The sequence below is a fragment of the Phalacrocorax carbo genome, chromosome 1 (assembly GCF_963921805.1).
Source record: "Phalacrocorax carbo chromosome 1, bPhaCar2.1, whole genome shotgun sequence".
NCBI lineage: Eukaryota > Metazoa > Chordata > Aves > Suliformes > Phalacrocoracidae > Phalacrocorax > Phalacrocorax carbo.
Genome location: NC_087513.1, coordinates 54,986,118 through 55,004,064, shown reverse-complemented (window position 1 = coordinate 55,004,064; position 17,947 = coordinate 54,986,118). Strand labels below are relative to the sequence as shown.

The 17,947-nt window shown below is 42.1% G+C and overlaps 2 protein-coding genes across 2 annotated transcripts in view; both read left to right on the top strand.

The window, feature by feature from the left end:
• GUCY2C (guanylate cyclase 2C) overlaps nt 1–8,222 on the top strand; it is a 45,775-nt gene extending 37,553 nt beyond the window's left edge. The window contains exons 21-27 of the mRNA XM_064459590.1: nt 979–1,137; nt 2,534–2,726; nt 3,118–3,292; nt 4,211–4,309; nt 5,068–5,162; nt 5,961–6,037; nt 7,602–8,222. Coding sequence (XP_064315660.1) covers nt 979–1,137; nt 2,534–2,726; nt 3,118–3,292; nt 4,211–4,309; nt 5,068–5,162; nt 5,961–6,037; nt 7,602–7,776 — 973 coding nt within the window. The 3' untranslated portion in view covers nt 7,777–8,222. The remainder of the gene's footprint in view (nt 1–978; nt 1,138–2,533; nt 2,727–3,117; nt 3,293–4,210; nt 4,310–5,067; nt 5,163–5,960; nt 6,038–7,601) is intronic.
• A 3,863-nt stretch (nt 8,223–12,085) lies between these two features.
• PLBD1 (phospholipase B domain containing 1) overlaps nt 12,086–17,947 on the top strand; it is a 40,679-nt gene continuing 34,817 nt past the window's right edge. Inside the window, exon 1 of the mRNA XM_064452969.1 lies at nt 12,086–12,264. Within this exon, the coding sequence (XP_064309039.1) occupies nt 12,189–12,264 (76 nt within the window). The 5' untranslated portion in view covers nt 12,086–12,188. The remainder of the gene's footprint in view (nt 12,265–17,947) is intronic.

The window sequence follows — 17,947 nt, the reverse complement described above, 5'->3', positions numbered from 1 at the left end:
AATTTGGTCTGAATTAATTATTTTGATGTCCAAACAGTGAGCTTTCAAGCACTTCTCTTGGGAAATTGCTCCCCAGTTTTTAAAGCTCTCCTCATCAACAAACCCCAAGAGTACTTGCATCATTTTACCCCTTACATGGGCAGAAGGACAACTGCACTATGCATAACTGAATGTATCAATTGAATAATCTTATTGCAGCTGAACAGAAAGACATCCTGGTTCTGCTCCTAAGCCTCCATCCTATAAAAGCAAAGAGGTTGCCACTTGCCCCATGCAACACAGTGTTCTCCTCAGGGCAGGGGGTCTAAGATGGTGCATCCCTAACATAAAGATTTGTTTAAAATAAGAGTGGTTTTCAAGTCCAGTGGGTACAATACTAATCTGATTCTTCCAGTCAGCCTGGACCCATCTACTTTCAGACTGCTTTGGTGAGTGCAGGCTTCCCAGACAACTGAGGGTTATGAGTGGCTTTTGTTACCATACTTCTGCTTCCAGGAGTGAGTAGGCTGGAGTTTGCAGGATTTTGTGAGCAAAGCTAGCCCAGGGGCTGCTAATTGTTCCACTGAACTTTTCTGTCTTCTGCACAGGCAGCCCCAAATTGTCTTAATCCTTCTGGCTGAAGTCCCTATCTAAACATTATATGCAGTTTTCTACCTACTATCTTTAGCCTCCTCTCAGGATTCACGCTTGTCACTTACTTTTTACAAATGAGTATTCACGGATTACTCAAGGTAACCTGGAGTTGAGAATATTAGCAGGGCTAGGTGATTTAAGAGTGCTTTAAGAGCTACCAGCTCAAATTCATATACATAAGCCCTCCAAGCAAGAAAAAGAATGGTGAACTTGAGGCACTTTGCATTCTAACTACACGGAAGTGAAACACTGGAGAAATTTTCCGTTGCCCCTTTTTTGCCTCTCTCAACAATGTGCTCCCATCAACCATTCTTGTTGGTTGCTGTGTATTTCTGTTATTTACAGTAACTACCATGGCCAGACCAATGAAAGCTACATGGATACCCTGATCCGACGTCTACAGATGTATTCCCGGAACCTGGAGCACCTGGTGGAAGAAAGGACAGAGCTATACAAAGCAGAGCGAGACAGAGCAGACAGGCTTAATTTCATGCTACTTCCAAGGTAACTGGCCAGGAGGATTTTCACTGGCATTTTATTTACATATATCACCTGATTCATAGAGAGTGGAGGTTGGGGTTAATACTAATATTCCATTTCCTTCCCCTCTAATCTGAACCTGCTAGGGAGGAAAGATGAAGAAGCTGTCCCTGAGGTCTCCACCTTATGGTGGAATTTCATGCCAAGATGGTACCTGGACCTGTTATCTTCCTCAACCTTTCTTCATGCACAACCTTTCTTCATTCTCTTTCCAGCACAACCCTCTTTTTCACTGCCTTCCTAGGAACATACCTCTACTGTGATCGCACATCACAGAGCTCTGTTCTGCTCCAGCACCTTGCTAGGTAGAAGGAGTGTCTCCAGCTGAAGAGCAGGAGTGCAGTCCAACTTCAGGCTAGGGTTTAGCAGTGCAACAGAGGGGCTGAGGTGAGCTGGGCCATACTGGGCCATACTAGGCTAGATGGATGCTTCAGAGCATGGCATAGGGCAAGTATTATTGATGTAATATTGGTAATACCAGTAATTTTGGTATTGCATACATTTGGAGTAGTAAAATTATCCTGCTATGTCACCACTAGTTTCAAGGGTATTTAAGTAGTCAGGGTATTAATTTTATGACTCATCTTTAAAAAAATGTGTCTGTTCAATCCAGTTTTGGGGAAAATTTGAAATGGTCTGGCTGTGTAGACCGTGTGGCAAGGAATCCATCTTTCCTTCCACTCTTTGTTTTTCCTACACTCTATAATTATCTCATGGTAGATGGAACACAGCATTGTGCAACACCTGTAATTTTTTGGGTCTCTTTCAGTTATCCTCTTCTAACATCTCCACTAGGAACAGATATTTTCCTGGATTTAGAAATGCAAGAAAATGAAGGTCCCTCTGAATAGATATTGACTGTCATGGTATTGAATTTTTGTTCCATAAAATTATCAGACTGTGATATCTCATCTGAAATGAGGATGAGGTGATGTAATTATCAGGATGAAATCACTTCTGTGCTGGGGAAACAGAAAAATATGTCTGTTCTTACTTACTGTGTGGGTAGAATGCAGGTCTATATGTCAGAAGTTTCAGAACTTCAGTTTTAAATTTGACTCAATATCCCTATTTCTGACCTTAGCCAAGAAGCTGCTGCCTGTGCCTCAGTTTCCTCACAACTATTAACACACCTGGATTTTGTAAGGCTGTAGTGCATTAATTAAATTAGTAAGTGCTTTGAGGTCCCTGGCTGAAAGGCATTACGGGCAACTAAAATGCGATTACAGTGTCAGTTTTCAGCAAACTATTCGATGTTTCCTACACAGAAAGCAATGATGTGGTTGGGTTGCATGAAAAAATACCTTTAATGTTAAACACAGACTACTCATCTGTCTTCCTGCCTTCTCTATTTCCACAGGCCAGTAGTAAAGTCTTTGAAGGAGACTGGCCTGGTAGAGCCAGAGCTATTTGAAGAAGTCACTATCTACTTCAGTGACATTGTTGGCTTCACCACACTCTGCAAATACAGCACCCCTATGGAGGTGGTAGATATGCTGAATGATATCTACAAGAACTTTGACCACATTCTTGACCATCACGATGTTTACAAGGTGATTAGCTCTGCACTTTTGCTCAGTTAACAACCAGGGGACAAACAAATCAAATTGGGTGATGTGGTGGATTTGGGAATCTGCCTCCTAAGCAAAGACAAAAGAGAGAAAAACAGGTCAAGATTACGTCAGTTAAATATGCTTTGAGTCTGCCTGCTTATACCAAGTTTCCTATACTAGGTGGTCACAGATTTATTAACTGGAATTCTGGGTACAGTCACAAACACTCATATACCAAAAAGATGTCAGCTACCTTAAACTAATCAATCTTGCTGTCCAGGGAAGAAATGTTTAATCATGAACAAGAGGATCTGATAAAACCTTCCTTCTTTTAACTAAATGTGTATTTTGCTATGTCTGCAGGTAGCGAGTTCTAATTTTGTTTCTGCAGGTGGAGACCATTGGTGATGCTTACATGGTGGTGAGTGGTTTGCCAAAGAGGAATGGCAACCGGCATGCGGTAGACATCTCCATGATGGCTTTGGACATCCTCAGCTTCATGGGGTCTTTTGAACTGAGACATCTGCCGGGTCTGCCTGTTTGGATTCGCATTGGAATTCACTCTGGTACACACTAGTGCTAGATCAACAACAATGTTGTTGCCTTGTTTTTGAACAGAATAGACATCCATAGAAGATCTGGTAGTACATCATGTGCAACTGCTCTCCTCATGAAGAATTAGGTTAAAAACAGTGTACGTGGAGGAAGAACAACAGAAGTAAATAAGCCACTGATTTGCTCCCCCATACTGAAATAGCCCATACCCATTCATTCATAGCTTGAGCCAGTGGCTAGGAAGAGCAACTGCTTTCGTTCCTGGTATGATTAAGCCAGTTGTATCAAATAAGCCTTTGGAGATCACTCCTTCCTGACCAAAGTGGAGATCAGCCACAGCCAGATATGCTTGTCTAGCCACACAATGCAGGCCTGTATTTTATGCTTTTGGAGGCAAAAGTTCTGCACAAAAACAATTTTTCTCAAAGGTGAACTGCAGATAGCTCAAACAGACAGCTCCCAAGTACTTCGGAAAATTTAATCTTTTCATTTTTGTTTGTTTCAACAACCACCTGAACACCAGCTGCCAGGGGAAGAACATATCAATGAAAGCAACTGAGGCACTGGGAAACCCTTTGAGGCATCACTATGCACCCCTCCATAATGAAGCTTATTTTCGTTTCCTCTTGCTTCCAAAACTGACAGTTAGTAACTGTAATTTCTTCTGCACAAAAATTGTATTTAAATGCAGTTAACATTGTGTAGCCATGTCCTTTTTATGCTCTTATTGGATTATGCAAGATGAACAGAGCTAGGCTTGGTTTGGCATGGAAGGGGAGACCATCAGATACTTTGGGAAGTGAGGTATTGTCATCAGTGAGGAACACAGAGCTCCAGCAGGTACTGCGGTGCTCTGCAACAGTGAGACACCTTCCAAAAAAATAGTGTCTTGATCTACCTTTTTTAAATTTTCTGATTCCCACTTCTAGGTCCATGTGCAGCTGGTGTGGTTGGAATAAAAATGCCTCGTTACTGTTTGTTTGGAGATACAGTGAACACAGCTTCGCGGATGGAATCCACAGGCTTGCGTAAGGATTTAATTTTAGCTGTCAGTGTAACAGGACCAAAGGCTATTGGTTAGTTTGTGACTGAGGTTTACATTTTCAGCTGAGAACAACTTACTATCAGCTCACAGAAGTTTTAAAGATTAAGGAGCCCTATTTGTTTTGATTACCAATTGTTTCACTGTCCTGCTGGGCAACAAAGAATTGTTCCTTGTTCATGCTTCAGTGCTGGTAACAGGGAATAGGTAGGCTGGTTCACTGCCTGAGTTCCTCTGGAAGATATGATACTTATGTGCCTGGGGTTTAATTTTACTCTATGAATGGTAGATTTTAGTTCGACCTCCAATTGTATTACAGCTCTGTTGTGTAAATACGTTGACTGCATATTTAAGTTAAAGCAATTATGTCTTCAACTTCACCATTAGGGAACTGTGCCAAGAGCCAGTTTGTCTTCCTTCTGCCCAGTGTCTTCACATGACTCTTGTCAGTGTAAAATACTCCCAATTCTTTTTCCTTTTGGCATCTAAATATTACAGATCCCATAGTCACCTGTATTTCAGATCAATGGCTCTACCAGCTATTCCTCCCTAGATACAATGCTATGCACTGGAGTCAGATTTTTCATACAGCCATATAATTGGTTCTCATTTAATTTGACTCTCAGAATTTATGTTGATAATAATTGGAGGAGCTTCTGCTATAGCACCAGTTTTCACATATACTTAATACGATTACGTGGTACATTTCCAGACTGAGCTTTTGTTGTGTCTTTATTTTTTTAGCTTTAAGGATTCATGTAAGTGGTTCCACTATTAACATTCTGAAAAGAACAGACTGCCGGTTCCAGTATGAAGTGAGAGGAGAAACGTACTTGAAGGTAGCCTTTACCCTGCAACTTAATTTACAGCTGGAGAACAAGAGTTACAGATCAATTGGTATCACAGTCTCTAGTGGTTGAAGACACTTCTATAAAGACAATGCAGGCAATGAAGAGCTCCCTCAGTCATAAATTAAAGCAACATAAAGACGTGGAGAATAAATGAAACACATCACTTAGAAAATTCTGAATTAATCTGATGGAAGGGAAGCTGAATTTATTGTTAATTTGCTCACGCTCCACTACCTGACTGTCTATCTACCAATCTATTTCAGCCTGTTACACTTGGCAGATGTCTGTACTTGGGAGCTGATGGCAGGCAGTACAGCTCACCTCTCCCATGGCATGTGTTTCAGGTCATGGAACAAGGGAGTGGGTGTGCAGCTGCATCTCCCCCATTATTCTTCTTCTCATGTCTGATTTTAATCCTTTGCTGTGAGCATCAGTTACTGAAAACAAGCAACGGGAAACATGGCAATGTGCAATGCAGCGCCCTCGGGGAGATTCTGATTGGACATGAGAGGAAAATTTTTCACAGTGAGAACAGTCAACCGTTGGAATAATCTCCCCAGGGAAGTGGTTGACTTGGCCACATTGGACACTTTCAAGAGTCGGCTGAACGGGGTGCTGGGCCATCTTGTCTAGACTGTGCTCTTCCTAGAAAGGTTGGACTAGATGATCCCTGAGGTCACTTCCAATCTGTGATTCTGTGATTCTGTGATTTTAAGTAAATTAACTGCAGGAAATCACATTCTAATCCCTAAATTGTGCTTTCTTTTCTTTGTCATGCATATCTAGGGCAGAGGAACAGAGATTACCTACTGGTTGACGGGTACTGAGGACAAGAAATACAATCTACCAACGCCTCCTTCTGTGTAAGACGCTCTTTATATGTGAAAAGTGAAGAGAAATTCCCAGTCTTAGCACTTTAGCCTTCATTGTTTCTCCCTGGCACTTGTGGTTTTTTAAAACCACTCAACTTGCCTTCTGTACTTAAAGGATTAACAGTGTATGTGCTTATAAACGTGTAAATATTCATGACATGGGACTATGCGTGTGCTGAAGGTTATTTGCATATATAAGTGCTTAACAGGTTCATTTCCTTGGAAGGGAAATACGACTTACAGGGCAAGCTGTGGATGTGGTAAGTGGAAGAGATGGACAGAAAAATGAAAAACATTAATATTTCCAAAATTTTAGTCCTAAAGGCACCTGTGTGTGACAGTATAGTGAGAGGATTACTGCAACTGAATTTGCAGCTCTCTGTAATACCATGTTCTGCCTGTGAGCTCTTGTGGGGGAATCTGTAGAAGGAATGAAACTTGAGGATTTTGAGCAGTATTCTGCTAGAAGAGGTGGACAAAGTTACTGTAATATTGCACAGGCATAAAGTCTTTAAAAATTGAACAAAATATTACTTTCAAATGCATAAGAGATAAGTTATCAAGAAAAAAATTAGGTTGATGCTTTGGAACTAAGCCATCATTTTTCATTAGTATTAAATAAAATGTAGTAATAGTGGAAGTGCTGTTTTTGAGAAACTATGCCAAATTCAAGTCAGGATAACTGGTTGTGTCAATTTTGTGTGTATTTTGCATAAAAGTACTGCATTATTTCCTGCAAACTCACTCAATATTGAAGTTCCTCACTTTCTGCTCTAAACTGTGTACAGTCGCTATTTACTAAGTGGGAATTTGGTGCCATCTGCTTTGAAATGGCAGTGCTTCAGTACAGCTTGGAGCAATTAAATAAAGTACAAGTGTTTGTCTCTGGGCTGAGCAGGAAATTACTCTTTTGTAAACTCAGAACTCCTTTTTTGAATTAATAAGATCAGCTGAGACTATCAGGATTATCGAATTGGCAATTATTTTGGAATTAATCTACTGAAAGTACCTCTTGAGCTGGATTACAGTGGTCAGTGATGTTTTTGGTTTTGCTTCCTCATATAGGCTGTGACTGATAAAATTACCCTTTAAAGTTGTCATATGTGGGGTACTCCACTAAAAGCCAGACACACTGCAGAAATTTATGAAAAGGTGGCAAATCTGTTACTGAAGACCACCTGAAATTGAATAGTGGGAATCCTGGCACCAGTAGTGGTGTTGAGAGCTAGAATTGATTTTGATTTGGAATTAATCTAATTTATGTCTTCCTTTTCAAGCAAATGATGCTGGAATTTTTTTAAGGTCGATAATGACACAGCTACAGATCTCCTCTGCAGAGACAGTGAGCCATGCTATCTGGAAAAATCACATGTAAATTCTGAATTCTATTCCCAAATCCAGAACCTATATTTGGTTCTGCCCACACTTTCTATCAGTAGTATGAGAATGTCATGAAGATAAACATAGCATAGAAATGTTTAAAACCCACTGGGGACCTGGGGATCACTAAAAACATGAATCACTGAATATTTTTTTTCCATCCTGTCGCTTTCAGGGAGAATCAGCAGCGATTACAAGATGACTTAGCAGAGATGATAACAAATATTCTTCAGAAAAGGGAAAAAGAAGGGTTCAAGACACGGGAGATTTCACGGGTAGCTAGCTACCGATCAGGTACCCTGGAATACCTGCAACTGGCCAGCGCAGAGAATTCTGCCACATATTTTTAAAAGTGGATATCTACTATGACTCAAAAACCTGCAGCAACTCTCTGGAGTACTGCTTGTGAAGGCTGGAGACGGATACTCTCAGCTGAAGGAGAAAGAAAATACCTTTTCAAGCATGCTTTCTGCCATCTGACCTGCTATCAATAAATCAAACCTCTCTTCACTGTAATGTAAAAATTGTCAGGTGACTTCAGTAAGACTTAAGCAGCCTGATTTAAGGTAAATGAAAATTTCTGCACTTGAGTCTAGAAAATATTTTTTTGCTTGTTTTGATTAGTTTTTAAAATGTGATAGCCTGTTCAATAATCCACTTCTGAAAATATTAGCAGCAAAGCCTTAATTTGTAATGATTTTAAAATGTTGTATTTAATGTGTAATTTTTATTTGAAGAAAGATTTGCTGTAATATATTTGAAAATAACATTAAACATATCATATGTAAATCCTGAATATGTTGCCATTTTGCTTCTTCTGTTGTTTTCCCCTGTGTCTCCCATGTTTTGTTTAATCAAGTTGACTTTGTTCAAGAGACAACACTTCTGTTATTTACCTTGGGAGATAACTCCAGAAGTGGTATGGTTTCTAAAGCTTATCTGAATCTCTTGGGCTGGCAGAATGAAACTGGAAATTTTACAAAAACAGATACTTTCATATCTTTTCTCCACTTCTGCTTCTGTCTGAAAATCAGAAGTGCAACAGAAATGAAGAAAACAAACTTATGTGAATTTCTTAAACCTCAGAAACTTTCAATTCAACTTTTGGATGAAGTTTCAGAACGAGGCAGAACTCAGGTTTTAATGAAATGGCTTACTCATTAACTGACAGCATGCTATTTACAAACAGCTTTAAAAAGCAACCAAAATACAGGTGACATACGTAAAAGAAAATCAGCATTCACATGAAGAAATAACAACTAGTGAATGAAATTTTTGCAAAGGCCTCTTCTGCATTGGTGGCTTTCAAAGCAGAGCTACTTCTTTCACCGTTGTCAAATATTGGTCAGTATTAAAACCATAAAACTTGGTACACAATCATTCTTTTATGGTTCTGAACAGCATTTTTGTCCAAGTAAACAACCTAAAAATGTTAAAAAAGAGCAAGCCAGTTGCCTGTGTTTTTTCTTTATCAGCCTAAACCATCTTTGTAAGAACACACACACACAAAGAACCACCCAGGTATAAACAGACAGATCTGAAGTACAAAGCTTCCTGGAAAAAATAAATCAGGAGGTGCTGTTGGGCTTCTACTCTTGCCTAATGAATGCAAATTCCTACACCCAGGAAGAAGATATAGACAAAAATAGCAGATAGCATGTAACCAAGTGGCGCAGCTTTCGGATAATATGTAACCCATCTTAAACTTGGACTGATACTAATACTGTCCCAATGGAAGTGCTCACTGGGATAAGAATAGAAAAAATTGTCTGGTATTCTAAAACTGGTATGTATTAAAAAGACTACCAGTACAGTAAAAAAGTATAAAGTCTGCTATTTCCTCCCCTGTGGTGCCAAGCAACAAGCTTCATCTCTATGTCTGCATTCTTGGGTGTGACTGCTGTGCTTCTTGGTACCACTGGACTATTCTGGCTGCTGTATCTCTGTCCTGGTTTCAGCTGGATAAAGTTAATTTTCTTCCTAGTAGTTTTTCTTCCTATGCCAAGTGCTGTGTTTTGGATTTAGTATGAGAATAATGTTGATAACACACTGATGTTTTAGTTGTTGCTAAGCAGCGTTCACACTAAGTCAAGGACTTTTGAACTTCCCATACTCTGCCAGCGAGGAGGTGCACAAGAAGCTGGGAGGACAGGACAGCTGACCCAAGCTGGCCAAAGGGATATTCCATACCATATGATGTCATGCCCAGGATATAAGCTGGGGGGAGTTGGCTGCGGGGCAGCGATCACTGCTCTGGGACTGGCTGGGCATCAGCTGGGACAGTGGTAAGTAGCTGCATCACTTGTTTGTCCTGGGTTTTGTTTCTCTCTCTCTCTCTCATTGTTTTCCTTTTCATTACAATGTTTAAAATTATTGTTATTATTATTATTATAACTTAATTATTAAACTGTTCTTATCTCAACCTACTAGTTTTCTTACTTTTGCCCTTCCGATCCTCTCCCTCATCCCCCTGGGGGTGGGGGGGGCAAGTGAGCGGCTCTGTGGTGTTTAGCTACCTGCCAGGTTACGTTCAGCAAGCATAGCTGTAATGCAGTGACAAGTACTGGGCTCCTCAGGCCTGAAGAAGCCCGCTACTACTATTATTTTAAGCAGAGTTGCTCTGATCTTTGAAGTGATCTAAATTAAAGAGGAGTTTTGTGTTCCATCATTGGCACCTCTGAGATACATATTATTTTACAGCAAATGTCTGCTGACACTGATTGACACAACTGAAGTGTTTAGTTTTCAGTAGCCCTTCTCTTTCCTGCATTCTTCAGATCATAAATTTAATGTAATTCTTTGATGATAAATAGTTACCTTAGCAATGAGTCGATGGACCCGTCTTCTCTTAGGTTTATTTTCTACATGGTTCTGTCCCTGCACATATCTGTCACCCATACATCACAATAAAATAAATTTTGACTACCCTTTTTAAAAATTTGCTCCTGGTTTCTGGTTTGAATCTTAGATTCAATGTTTCGCCATTGCATCTTGTTATCAAATGTTAGATCAAAGAGCCCTCTACCATCAGCCATCTGCCACTGAAGGTCCAGTCATTTACCTCTCCTGTTTTTTTTAAGCAGTGAAATGTTGTATTAAAAACCTAAGTGGAAAGGATTTTGGCTGAACCATCATCATTCATTTGAACTTAACTCACACACACAAAAATTCTGTGAATCCCTGGGCTGGCTGCTGGTGGAAGTGAATCTTTCCAAATACACAAGAGCTTTGTAGTTTTGGTCATATCAGACTCCACCCTTGTCTCCATCTCATTTTTGTCATGCATCCACACTCCCCCCTCCCCGTTTCAGCATTGCGTATTTGTGCTCTCTACCCTAGTTTGCATGTGTGTCCAATTCCTGGCCACGCCCATCACTTGTACACAGAGAATCTTGTTTTAAGTACTTTTTTTTTTCCTGTGGTAATCCTATACAGGGAATTCTATGGAAAACACCATTTTATATTTTACTTCACCAATGTAGTCAAACTGAGAGCAGCATGTGACAGGTCATTTCAATGTCATTTTCAAATGACATCTCATTTGAAAAAACCTTTGGAAAACATTCCTTAAAGCAATCCTCCATTCATGATTAGGCATTCAAGAGTTACTTTTCACTAGGGAGGCAAAAATAAAAAGTAACAGCACTGTGTTTTATCCTTATCTTTTAGTGAGAAGTAGCCCAGAACAAAACAGCAATGGGTATGGAAGGATCCCTGGAGCTGACAGTAGTATTATAGTGCTCTTACCCTGGGCTTGAGGCCAAGCCTTGGTATTTGGCCTGAACTGGTTGGCATGTGACCTTGTTACATGAGGCTATTACAGGCACCGGTATCAAATTTGAACTATCTTAAACAATTACTGAAACACAAAGTCCTAATAATGGTTCTTTTAGGACAGTAGTAGAATATCCGACACTGAGGGAGAAGAAAAGGCAGCATCTCAATACGATCTGAATCATGGGGGCAGGGGAAGACCCCATGGGAAGTTGACCCTGTCTGTAAACCCTAAGGAAATGAGCATCCCTCAGCTTTTCTGCTGGGACGTGCACAGTGGTTGTTCTTATGAACAAGGTCATCAGCTGCTCTCCCTCTGATGTAAAATACATAGTTTGATAAGACACCACGTAACTCCTGTTGCTTTATGGGGGCCTTTCCTGATAAGCCTTCGCCCCTTTTCGGTTGATCACTCTTGGCAGCTCAGTGGCCCAGTGGGCGCCAGCCTGGGGCTCCTTCCTCCCTGCCTCGTGCCATACGAGGCCGGACCGTGGGGTGACGATGCCTGACCTCAGCCTGAGCAAACCCCACATCCTGGCCAGGTCTCGGGGGCTCCGAACAAGCCCCAGGGTCAAAAAGATGTCAGGACCATGGGCACCCAGCTTGACTTAACGCCTTCCCCAGCGCTTTCTGCCATCACGGCCAGCACGCCGGCTGGGCACTGAGGGCAGCGTGCCGGGCAGCGTGCCGGACGGGCAGCCGGCGGCCCCGGGCCCGACAGCCGCCTCGGGGACTCCGCCGCGACGCTTTGGGCGGGAAGCGCGGTGTGAGAAGCGGCCACCTCTGCCGGCCTGCCCCGGGGCACATTCCGGAGCCGGCGGGGAGCGGCCGGGGGACAGCCTTCACCCGGGCACGGCCACCCCAGCACGGGGCGCCGGGGCGGGCGCCGGAGGAGGCGGGGGCAGCGGTGAGACCTGCCCTGAGCGAGGGAACTTCTTAAAGTCCCGCCGCCTCCCAGTGCCCAGAGGAGGCGCGGGGGAGCAGCAGCATGGCCCGGCTCGGCGGTGGCGTGTGCTGCTGCTGGGGGCTCGTCCTCCTGTGGGCGGCGGCGGGGGGCCGAGCAGGTGAGGCAAGCGGGACGGCGGGAGGCCGGCCCTGAGGGGGCGGCTGGGGGGACCTTGCCCCGGGGCCCCGTCACTCGCGGAAGGAAGGGAGGGAGGGAGGGAGGCGGACAGCGGGGCTGCCCTCAGCCCCGGGGGTGCCGGGCGGCGGGGAGGAGCCGTCCCGCCGGCGCAGCCCGGCCTGGGACTCTTGCCACGGCTCCCGAGGAGGCAGCGCGGCTCGCCCCGGCGCGTCCCGGGGGACTTGCTGGGCTCCGCGCCTCGCCTTGGGCAGCAGCTCCTCACTGCTCCCCGCCTTGAAAGCGGGTTCGAGGCGGCCCGGGGCCTCGCACCCCCGGCAGCGCTGGAGTCGTAAAGCCCGTCCAGCCCCCGGAGGGACCCTGCAGGCCGTGGAGGGTCCCGGCTGCCTCATGGCCCTGCTTGCGAGAGCGCCTCATGGCCCGCCGGCCCGGGCAGGCTCGGCCCCGGTGCCTCGTGGGTGTTAAGTGCTGGCACTTCATTCCTGCGTGCCTTCCAAACATCTGTCCCGCTCCCGACATGGGCGAAGGGAACCAAACAGAGAATTTAGCAGATGAGAAGCTTCCTCGAGCTCCCGGTGGTGCTGGGTTTTAATGTAATATGCGTGCATGGGAGTCATTTAGGATGGACACAGCGTTTTGGTGCTGTGGCCTACAGCATGCCACGACTTACGTCTTTAACAGGGGTTTTGGCGCTAGCTTGCGCGTACAGGTCATCATCTGCGTTTCAGAATTCGTACCTATGCGTGATCTGATGTTTTCTGAGTAGATAGACCTGTGCTGCCATTAGAGTAAGTGATTTACCAATATCTGATTAAATTAAAAATTGAAGTTGTTTTCTATGGTACAAACACCGCTAATCTTGTGCTCATGGCTGTTTTCATCATGTATTTGCATAAGGTACTTTTTCAGTCAAAGCTGAAAGGCTCCAATTAGGGTAATTCAATAACTGAAACTTTTCTAACACTTTTTATCTTACTCTGTTGACTGCCGTAGCTTTTCTGTGTCCTGATTTTAGAGCTTTGTTCTTGTTGCATGTTCAGTGTCAGATTTGGATGGAAGCAGATTTTGGCAAATGCCACGAAGGCACATTTTGGTGAGCTTCACAGTTTTCTATAGAATCTCGTCTTCCCGCTTAAAAATTTAATTTCTGCTTAGTATGTTTGAGAAACATTGCACCTGTGGGCGTACACTGTAGCAGCTACCTATGTGCTAGAAAAGACATGCCAGTCAGGTATGAACATTGAAATAAAAAAAAATTTAAAAGATTCCTAAGTATTAAATGTGTTTACCAGCAACAGGAAGCATAGGGAATGGAGTTACTAAAGGAGGGAATGTAAGAGATGGTGAGCAAGTGTGGAGTATGTGAAAGTGAAGATGCCTCTGGAGGGTCAGTAAAAGTTAGTGACAAAGAGCAGCCTTTTAGAGCAGAATGCCCATTAGAGAATTCTGGATACCATTTGTACTGATGGTAATAGTAGGGTTGTTGGGGAGCAAATCTCAGCAGGCGAATGTTTCACTCTTCCGCTGCTTTCAATTAATTCAGAGGATCTTAAGGGCTAGATTCAGTGCTTATCTTCTAGGCAATTAATAAATTAACTAGGAATTTCCACAAAACAGGGAGAAATTAAGGTAACAGTTGTTTGAAAGTCCAAATTGTTACAAGCATCTCATTTTGCTGACAGTCCTACCTCATCTTGCAGATCTACTTTTCAAATCTTACCTGAATTGGCAAAAACTTCTAGTACTATATTAGCAAGACTGAAGGAAGGGTGAACTGTGAATCATGCAGAGGGAATGAAAGGAAGTTTAGGGTATATAGTTTCAGCTAACACCCGACTGATTCCTCACATCATAATTGAAATACTGGTAGAAAACTACTAAGTAGCAAATAGCCTTTAGGCTATTTAATGGGGTAAACTTGGCCTGCAGCACTGTGAATTGTCTAGATTTTTTTTTTTTTAAATTGGTTCATTGTTCTTTAGCATTTTGAATGCCTTGAAGATTCTTCATCATAATGTTTGGAAACTGTTTCTAGAGAATGTTCTTAGGTAAAAATTACTTACATTTAGGGACCATGACATTCGTGAAGCTACTTGTGAAATTATTAATTTTGTTTCCGCTGTGGAGGACCTATAACTGTTTTGGCAAGTTTTCTGCATCAGCCAAGCTTTCCTAGTAAGCGTCCTTGTGAACACAAAAACTGTACAAGACTCAAACTTGTAATTTATGGTTCACATTTGAATATTGCATCTCTCTCACGTAGGCACAAATCGGGGGATTAGGCTTCAAATAATGACAGGCCTGTTAGAGGTAAATTGAAAAATTACTTAGACCTGAAATGTATGAGGAAATAGGATGAATTAAGACCAGTAGAATAGAAAATGCAAATGGCTTAAAATCAAGCAGAACAAGAAAACATTTACTCTTTTAATTGGAAATTCTGGGTTTCGTGTGAAGTTCTTGTGTGGTTTAAGCTAATCTCTAAAGAAGTCCTGAAGTACTTAACATTTGTTTTGTAATAGATTTCAATCATAACTGTACTTTGTATGCCTCTAAAGTACAACAGAGATTTCAACCATTTTTAAACAGTTAAAAGGATGGTTCTAAAATTGTTAATGGGAAAATAGGACAACCTCTATCAAATCACAAAATTGAACAGAAACATCAGATGCTTCTTATTGTGGTGGACCTGAAATATTTAAATGCTATACCATCTTAATATAGTCTTCACTACTGAACATCAGCTGTAGGAGAGGGTATGTGAAAAAAGGAGATGTGCAACTTTGTGCTAGGTTTTTTTATGTTTCTGAGTTGTGCAAAACTAGTTTTCAGTGAAACAGTAGAGTGATAGACTCCACCTATACCCTTTCCACTAAATAATGAAACTATCTGAACACCTCTACAAAAAAAGGCTTCACCTTTGAAAAGCCATAGATAAAATAAGGATGTAAAATATAGATAAAAATTAGTAGTTAAGGAAGCCAGTGGTTTTCTGGTTATTAGGAGATGCTCATGGTTGTTAACTTGGCTTGTTACATACAACCTAACCAGTGCTTCATTGCTTGTGAGTTACCTTGTTGCTCAGACTAAGGAAAAATGTGAATATTAATTCTCATGCCCTAACCGTGTAGCTCTTTCATCTGCAAAGAAGAGGGAGTTCTGCTAATTTCTCTAATTAGGAAGTCCAATAGCCTGTCTAGATATAGGTATGTTTTAAAAACAACTTATGGTAAGGAAAAGAAGCTGTTGCATATTGCCAAATAAATTTTACTGGCATTCTTAAGGCATGTCAGGTGTTATTTTTGTAGGTGTAATTTGTTTAATAAATACTAGTGGCAGTTATCAAATAGTATGTTTGTTAGATTGTCTTGGGCCATCTCACTGTACTGCTTTTTGGTTTTCTTCCTCATCTTCTCTGTCCATTCTGTTGCTTCATTACAAGCTACTGCTACTCTTTTGTGTGCTCTTCAGCATCTGATTTCTTTTTTTTTTCATGTTGCCTCAGTCCTCTCACTTAGTGTTTCCTTTAATTGCTTTCTTCATATCCTCACAAACATGTATGTACTTTCAGTCTCCTGATGCCACCAAATAAAAGACAAGTTCCACTTTTAACATAACCTTGGCAATGCCTGTATTGAGCAAAAAAGAGAGAACAGATTTGGCATTTCAGTTTGAAACTCAAGGGGACTACCACCACCTCCTAGCCACAGCTGAAATATCTTCATTTTTCCATTATTTAGGGTAGAATCTTGGCAAAAAGCAGATGCTTCTCACTTGTTGAATAAATTCCAGCACTCTCCCAACTATAGTCCCTCTTTCTGGACCTTTATTTGGCAGAAGCATTGATGTATCTTTAAAAACAGGCGATTTGAGGAAGGGTTCCTCCGAGTCCCTACTAACTGCAGAAAGGAGAGGGAACACTTGTTTATTTCCAAGCCTGTTTTGTCACTGCACTTTTCCACTTCTGTCTCCCACCATGCATTGCACAGCTCGTGGTGGAATTGCACATCGCTGATGCTGTGCAGTTCTCCTGGCTGGCTGGTTGCACGGAGGCAAAGGGTGACTCCGCTGACCTACCTTATCCCCAGGGATTTTGAGTCATTCATTGCAATAAATAGTGTGAGCTTTGGCTTGTTATTTAGGTTATTCTAAGCAGTACTGTTACGGAATAGCCACAGATTATCACAGTCTTGTCTTTATTCAGAGTCTAGAGAGCACAGAGTAGGCTGAAATACTTGTCAGCATTCTCAGCTACACATTGCGAAGTCTGACTTTGATGATAAAAGGATGATTTGTAGATTCATGGAGATGTTGCATGTGATTCATACGTAAGAAGTTACCAATACAACGGCTGGGGTAAGAGATGCCAGGGCCCCTGCCTCGCTCTCCAAAAATAAACATTAAAATGCCAGCATTATTCAAGGGGAAGGTTCCTGTTGTTGCAGGACACATGGGATTGTTTGGAAATGTGCAGTTGCTTCTTGAATATCTGTGTTTTATTTCAGCTCTGGTTGGTTTTCTTGACAAAGGTAGTGCTGATCAGTAATGGGAAATAGTCTTTTCCAGCATCATTGTTAAGCCACATCTGTGAAAGCTACCTTGATGCTGTTCCTCTAAAAGCCAAACAAATTTTACTGGCATTCATAAGGCATGTGAGGTGTTATTTTTGTAGGTGTATTTATTATGTAGGTGCAGTTTCATAGGTGTCATTGATCCAGGTTTGTTGGAAATTATCTGGTAATATAATATTTCCCCTTCTCTCCCATCTTCTTCTAGTCCTGGTTTTCTTCAGTTTAAATTTGTCATATAGTGAAGTTGGGGCAGGGCAAACTCCAAGGGTAATTTTAAAGTTTGTTCTGACTTTTGAAAATAGCTCTGCATGTTCATGCTCTGGCAGAGCATAAAACAAAGAAACACAGCCTGCCTTGTTAGAATACCTGCGTCGGATCAGGCTGTCTGGCACTGGCATCAGCCGCCTTTTTAAAAAAGAAAGCAATGGCGATTTTGCTTTAGGCCAAAGAAAGTTTCTTTGACATACTGATGTAGTCTGTGGGCACTAATAATACCCCACTGCCCTGGTTTTCCTTGACTACTCACCACCTCTTCTCAGCCTACTGAAGAGATGAGATATGATGATTGTCTTTTCCCCTATTTTGTTCTTGCTCTTTTTACCCATTCCTCAGCTGTCTCTGTGTACTGGGCACGTGGCCTATCTCTACTCTGCCCCGCAATGGGCTTCTTGGTTGAAATCAGCCTTCCTTTTTACTGCTTGACAGGTTAGTTGTGTTCTGCGCTGACCCCTTGCACCACTTGTCACAGGACCTCCATTTTCCTGACCTCTTTGCTATGTGAGCTTTAGCTTCCTAAGATGGCCTTTGGCTCTCTTCAGTGATGACCCTTATCAGCTTGCTCTTTTTTTTAATAGAGTTTCAGTCTTGAGTGATTCCCATGTTTACCCTTACGCTGAAGTAGCAATTACCCCATGTATTACTAGAAGATAGTTAAGGAGGCAACAGAAGAGTAAAATTATAGCTGCTTGAAGAGTTATCCAAAGTCTGTCATGTCTCAGTCCTTTAAATAGCCTTAGTACCTGGCAGATGAAAAACATGTTTTTAAACACTGTGTTCCAAGTGCTTGCAATGACCTCATATCTAAATAGAGATTCA